Consider the following 7,500-nt stretch of genomic DNA (forward strand, 5'->3'; position numbering starts at 1 on the left):
ATCAGGGATAGACCTGGTGGGTTCAGATTTATCCAACCTACATGTATTCCCTCACTGAGAGGTAGCCAACAAAGTGTGTGGCTCGGAGTTGGCTATAATCATCTCGTTCCAACAAGCGCAAGTGGAATAATGATAGTATTCCACTTGCAAATGATGGATAAATCTTCCAGCACACAGTTACTGATTGGTGTACGGTAATAGCTTGTATACCATGATGGCTAGGCCTGAATCAAGTCTCTAGCGGCATTATCCAATGATCTAGTTTTTAATAAATGAGATTATATAGGATATCTTCCTTTTTTCTCACTTTCCCTTGTAGCGTAAGTACAGGATAGAAACAGAAGTTGAGAACTGGATTCAGAAGTATGACACAGACATGGGAGAGCGGCAGGTAATAACAAGATTTTCCATTACTGAGGCCTTCCAAGGGTTTTTGGCGACAAGCGACATCGCTCCAAAATTGCAAAAAATGTAGCGACAATCTTGGTCCAGAACACCAACTGCCGACAGAACCTGACGGGGAAAAAAAGCAACAATTTGCGGTAGCGATAATCCATTTTTAATTTCGACAAAGCAACATCTTTTCATCTTTTCATTTTGCCAAAGTAAATAAAACAGTACTCTAATTTAAGTCATCAGTTGATAGCACCATTCCTTGATTCTGACATTATTCTTGAAGACGTCTGCATCTCTTAAGACTTAACAGTTAATCGGTGACCTCTCTTGGTATAGCTACCGTCTTGGTAAGTTCGTTTAGCCATTCATCTGCAGCATTGCACTTACAAAACAGAGTGCACGGCAATTTGCTGCAGCTGCAGCTGCACCTCATGTTTCTGCATGCTGAGGCGCCTTCACAGTTGCACTTGATCAGGGTCATGATTTCATCTGGTGCCAATGTAACACCGTCGGGCACAGTTGTTGGAAGCAACGTCTTGGAAGGTTTGTGTCTCACATATCCATATTCCACTGGATCAGGAGCAAGTGGATCGAGGGACAGTGCTGCTTTCCAAGTGCCCGTCTAAAGGTGGGACCTCTTCACGTTCTCTACAAAAGCTTCTGTAGTAGGCAGCAGTGCTTGTATCTTAAGGGCTGAAGTTGCTGTATTTCCAAACTTCGTTGTCAAGATCTTGTATCTGATATCAGACATCGTCTCCTCGGCTACTCGGTTGCCGTAGCAAGCACCGATAAACTTTGTTGCCTGGTCAACGACGTCAGATAGCGGCGCATCTAGGCAGCCAAACAGCGACAACGAGTTGGGAGAAGCAATGAGATTCTTCAAGACAGTTCCTTTGCCAATCATAAAGTATGTAGGTACAGTGTCGCACCCCGATAGCGCATGGGCTGCTGGTAAACCAGGTATGATACTTCGGTGGGCTTGCACAGTGACCTTAATGTCGATGAGTGATCTTTGCTGAATCGATGAGATCATAAACATTGGACAAGTAAGGCGTTCATTCAAATAATGAAAGAGGAGCAGGATAAACATATCTGTGTCGTCTGCAACCACTGTAGCATCAGAATGCTCCTTTGCACACATGATAGCTTGTTGGGCAATGATGGTATCTGCCTCTTCGTGAGATGTTGCAATATCTTCCCTTGTAATGACAACCCCTTGTGGATCTCGGTTGGGACATCGTCGCTGCCTTTGATAACCAGCTTGTTCCTGGTAGTATGTTGAGCATGGAATTGCTCATCGTTGATAACGCTGCTGCAAATGATGGACATCAACTGCTTCTCGTTAGACGAAACGGTTAGCACAGCCTTCTGTGAGGGAAGAGGCGTGTTTTCTGTGAGCTGATACACCCTGCTTGCCTCACATGCTCTTGCGTCTCTTGTTACACTCTTGGTGCTGTACTCGCGATATCTGTCGAAGGTCAAGTAAACATCTGAATCAAGTAGTTTCTTCAATAGGAAACCCTTGAAATTCTCCACCGAGTCGGCGATGACACCTGTAGCTGGCCAATGGACAACCCACAGCACAGCAGAGCCATCCAGCACACTTGCTGCAACATTGGACGTACTGCATCACGATGACGCTTCTTTAGCAAGCCGCTTCTTTAAGTCCGATTTTGCTTTTCAGATTCTCATTGCACCAGAATCATGAAACATTGACGTCGGCACAGGAGCTAGCTCATGACTTAATACTTTCTTGATATCAATGTCCCTTGAACTTGCTTGGATGCCTATCACTCTTCTGTAAATCACTGAAGTATCGTATACCTTCTGCGACCCAACCTTGATTTGCTTCTACCGTCTGAAACAGTCTTGACTTTCTCTGAAATTGTACTCCGGAAACCTTCTGGCCAGCCTTTCTCGAATTCTTGCGTTTGCTTGGTACCACTTGCTACTGCGTCTTGAACATTTACTGTGTCATTCGCCATTTAACTACTCACAATGTTCACGATAGTTGGTGGATTTGATGTGGGATCAAACGGATCAATACACAGCTTGAGCTTGTCTCGGATGCTTTGTCGGTCAGCACCATCCGACACGATCCTTGCCTTCATCTCCTCTTTGTGTGCTTCCTGAGTGATGTCTTGCTTCTTTCCTACAAGGCTGAGCAATGTCCTGCTCCACGCGACTGCAGATGTGTAGACCAAGAGCCCATGTCTTGAGATTTTCAGGCTTCAAGGTGATTTCAATAATCCCACCGGGACCATGACCATAGCATAGCGCATGAAAGTTGTCTCGATGAAAATGTCACGCCAAATGCCGTTCCATAGCCCTGGGACATGGTGCATCACGTGCTCGCCTTTCATGAACTTTGAGCTCTTCTTGCCCTGAGCTTTCCATTGAACGCAGATAGTAGAGACCATATCGGGCGTAGTTCATGTGAGCAGACGCGAAAAAGTATTTGCAAGCTTATGTAGAAAATAAGCGTTTGGCTGCCGGACTAATAGATCAGTCGAGTGGCCCGCTTTTCTGAGGCGGTCGTGTTTTGTCACGCAAACAAATAAAATGACCAAGGGAGGCTTGGGAAAAGGAGAGAAAGAGAAGGGACTGCACCCGTTGCTGTAGCCGACGCGTTCAGAATCAACAAATCTGCTAATCTAATTAGTGAAAGTGATATGACAGATGACTCCGCCTTTTTTATTGCTAATGTAAATAAACACTCAAATAACCAACGGTAATACATGGCGTGGGAATATTTATGTGCATGTCGCGTTCAATCAACTTTTCGGAAAGGAAACCGCAGAAAAACTACTGTATTTATTTTTAATTTAATGAGCGACGCTCTAAAGAAGCCCAGTAAAAAGAGCGGCAGGAAAGCTAAGCAGAGAGAGGCCTCAGATTTTTGCCGGATTTGCAGAATAAATGCTAAATTCAATGTTGGAGTGTTTTGGCAAGTTTCGACGGTGTGATGTTCGTTCACAACTCTCAAGGACAAGTTTAGAACGGACGACTTATCAATCGTAAAATCTGAAGTGAGAAGACAGAGCTTGTTCTTCAGAAATAATGACGCAATACTTGTTTGAAGCCCTTTTCTTGAACAAATTCCCTTTCTTCTCGAAGGCAACTAACTACTCATAGATAATCGTTCGGCCGAATCTGGTCTTCGGTGATGCTACAGCGAGGAACAATTACCACGATCGGATTGCGTTTAACGCAGGTAGCATCAAAGGCTCGAACTTCTTTTCTTTCAATGTGATGTCGCTTAACAACCTCGTTCCCAGGCTCTGGGAGGAAAAGAGAGAGAGCCTGGGTTTGTCTCTTAAATCTAGAATTTCCATTCTACTATTTAACGCCACGCGGAAAAGATCGGTTTGGCTTGGTCCGCCATTTTGAGAAAAGTCGAGACTGTGCAGAACGACCGGAAGTCCGTAAATCGCGGACTGTTGAATATACCTTTTTACCGATACGGCGGCCATTTTGATTTCTATTGTTTCAAATAGATATTATTGGATGCCCAGGGGGCAAATACATATTAATTTGCCCCCTGAGCATCCCATAATGTCTTTCGAAACAATAGAAAACAAAATGGCCGCCGTATCTGCAAAAAGGTCTATTATATATAAATATAAATATTGCTAGTGCTAATCACCCTTACTTGCAGTCAAGGACTGAATTGCGAAGGGCGCGGCTCACGACATCGGGCTGAAAGCATACAAAGGCGCCTCTGGCTGCCGCTATACAGCTCATGTTTGATGTCGGAGCACAGCACCACAGCTAGATGTTAATTAGCTGTGAGTCGATTTTGATGAGGGAGGAAAACCGGAGTACCCGGAGAAAAACCCTCGAATCAGGTTGAGATCGACTGAAACTCAGCCCACATGCTGGCTGAGGCCAGAATTGAACCCCGGCTCGCAGTGGTGGGAGGCCCGATAGATAACCACTAAGCCACCCTGACACCCTGAAACAATAGAAAACAAAATGGCCGCCGTATCTGCAAAAAGGTCTATTGGAACCCTCCAGTTTGCCAGTGCTCTCAATCCGCGGCGCTGGCCAAAAGGATCGCGGCCCTGGGAACGAGAATGTGAGTAGGAGAGAACCAATCACAACGGACTTCCAGATTCTGGAAGTGCACTTTAGACCCTGAGAAAACTGCAAGAAGATAGGCTTCGTGCATTGGGCTGACTTACATTCTTATCAAAGAGAAACTGGAGAGTATAAATTTCATGCTTTAGCTTAGATGTTTGCGGCCCTTCACAGAATGAGTACGGTAGAATTCGTATTGTTGAAGCATTTTGCTCCCGTGTGGTTCAAATCTATTTGTGGCGTTCGCTTGGGATTGATATCATATTTACATTTCTTTCCGCACTGTTTCGTTTGAATAACCCCATTTCTTGTAGTCCTTCGGTTGAAAAGATTTAAGGTTTGCTTTATTTTTAAAATCGAAGAAACACTGCGTACGAACGATCGGTTCCTAAAACAAAAACGTTAAATCAATTGTTAGAGACGATCATCGCCAAAAACAGTTTGATAATTTCAAGCTTAAATGTAATGGATCTAGTGGTGTTCATTGCGCTTGAAGGAACCTGTAATGGTTCTCGTGCAGTTCAAATACACTCGCAGTACTTTAATATTTGTATTCGTATATATATTTATATATTTTCACGGAGACTTCAATTTTACTAGCAGATGAAACGACACCATACCCTTTCTAAGCACTCACATTTTGAATCGCAGAGTTCAAATGCATAAACAACCGAGGAAACAAAATTAATGTTTCTGAGAAATATTTGAAAAGGCTTCGTCCCTTTTAGAAGAATTTTGACGCATTGACGCTCCCAGGGGAGATGAATCCCAAAGAGAGTCTGCGTGGGAGGTTGTGTAGCCATTAGAGTCATTAGAAACTAAAGTGGTTGATCTTCTATTAAAAACAAGGAAGTTTTTACAGGCGTTTACTCTTTTAATAACATCGGTGTCAAATTTTTCTTTATTTTTCGCCCGAAATTTCAGCGTTAATTTATGGTTTCACATGTGGCAAAATGGCGTCTTATGAACCTAATTTATCACCCATGATGTTAATAGCTAATCAAATGGTCTACTCGTGAAATTAGGGAATAATTCCCCGCGCGTTTCGTCCAAAATCAAATAATTTCCCGAGCCTTTATATTCCCTAATTTCACTTGTCACCATTTGATTATCGATACAAATGAAACAAAATTACAGGACGCAGAAATTAAGCACGTTTAGGGAACATTTGTATTGTAGCGAAAAAGCGACAGCGACAGCGACAATTGCATTGCAGCGAAAAAACAACAGCGACATTTGTCTCTAGCCATATAGGCGACAGGTGGGCTGGAAAATGAGCGACAAAGCGACATCCTCATTACTATGGACGATTTTTAGTACTCAGGTTAGATACTAGAAGAATTTCTGGGTTCCATGATGGCCCACCGCCATCGTGGACCTGACGTTGAGCCTCTTTGAAATTACTTAAGACTAAAACCAATCAACTAACTGAATAATAGAGCGGTTTTCAATTGAGTGTCGAAAGTAATTAGCGAATTGCTTTGGTTTATGATTACGCCACTCAGTGATTGGTTCAAAGTTCTCGCGGCACTTTTTTAGCCAATCAGAAGTGAAACCAAAACCAATCTTGGCTCGCGCGTGCACATTTTCCCGCGCTTTGAGTCGTCTACGTGTAATTACTTCGAGTTTTGATTGATTTACCGGATTGTCTCAGTCCTTTTTGATTGGCTAAAGTAATTACTTTGGTTTTTTGGTTTTACGACACTCGATTGAAACTCGCTCTATACTACAACTCTTACAATATACACTTTATGTATGGTCCCGAGAGAAACAGTTAGTTTTGTTTTCCCGAGAGTCCTGATGTTTGTGTCAAACATGAACGAGTTGGATTTATAAGAAAATGGTTTCTTGCAGGACGAATTCGATGCTTTAGACGCCATTTACACCGAAGAAAAAAGACAGCTAAGTGAGCTTGAGGAGCGGTTCAAGACATTGGAGAAAGAGTATCTAGAAATCATGGAAGCTCGGCGGATAGCGAAGGAAAAAGCTGAGGCCGCCGAAAGAGAACTAAACCTCAAAATTCGTGCTGCTAGGTTAATACAATCGCTTTGGCGAGCGCACAAAGCAAGGAAAGCGCTTAAGAGTAAAAAGAAGAAGGGTAAAGGAAAGAAAGGAAAGAAAAGTGGTGGAAAGAAGAAAAAGAGATAGCGATATAATAGTGTATTTTACCCAGTGAAGTATAGAAGAGTTATGCGAAAGGAATATTGTAGTACCGCTGGTAGACGGACGGATTTTAACACAGGACCTCGCCTTGGACCACCCTGCGAGCAGAGCCTCCTTTTGTCTTTTTCTTTACTGAGGAGGAGAAAAGGAGACTCTGCCCGAATCGCGTCAACTCTTTGAAGCCGCCGCAGCCCGAGCTTCTGGACTAGTCAATCTTGTTTTCTCTCGTCAAACCGGTTTTTTGTAGTGCGAGCGTCCGTTTAGTGACAAATTGAGCCCGCTGTACCACAAAAAACCAAGATGGCGGCGAGATCTGGCATATTAGGCTTGGGTTCGAGACTGTATCCTGGCAACATGCAGCGCATATTCAATAAAGATCTTACTCGATTCATGCAGAGCCTTTCTCGAGAATGCCAAAATCGAGCAAGCAAAAGAAAGGCTCTGCTAGCAGGGTGGCCTAGGACCATCTAGTGTGAAAAAAATCCGTTTGCAGTTCGAATTAAATCAATTGGAACCCACTCGAGGATGGTTGAATAACTCTTCCCACAGTCATTAGAAGTGTAAATACTTGAAAAGAACTCGAGTGACCATACGGCGTGTTGCTTGTAATTTCCGTTTTAGACCAGCGCTACCTTGAAATACTAATTTGAACTATTTTGTACATTTAACAACTTGGCCGCACTTTTAAAAACTTCTCCTACTAAAGGGTAAGTTAAAGGGACAGAATCTTTGCGATCAAATGATTTGAATATTTTTCAAAGAAAAAACGTTCGTACCAAGTAATGAATTTTAGAATCGCTGGTTTTTATTTTCAATGACCGGGAAATTGTGATGTGTTACAAACGTCTGTTCGTTCTGCCA

General features: G+C 43.1%; 1 protein-coding gene across 1 annotated transcript in view; it reads left to right on the forward strand.

Moving 5' to 3' along the window:
* LOC137970642 (dynein regulatory complex protein 10-like) overlaps positions 1–7,500 on the forward strand; it is a 10,695-nt gene that overhangs the window by 2,737 nt on the left and 458 nt on the right. Inside the window, exons 3-4 of the mRNA XM_068817167.1 lie at positions 320–391; positions 6,331–7,500. The exon at positions 6,331–7,500 is cut by the window's right edge and continues 458 nt beyond it. Of these exons, the coding sequence (XP_068673268.1) occupies positions 320–391; positions 6,331–6,624 (366 nt within the window). The 3' untranslated portion in view covers positions 6,625–7,500. The remainder of the gene's footprint in view (positions 1–319; positions 392–6,330) is intronic.

Source organism: Montipora foliosa, chromosome 9 (genome assembly GCF_036669935.1).
Source record: "Montipora foliosa isolate CH-2021 chromosome 9, ASM3666993v2, whole genome shotgun sequence".
NCBI lineage: Eukaryota > Metazoa > Cnidaria > Anthozoa > Scleractinia > Acroporidae > Montipora > Montipora foliosa.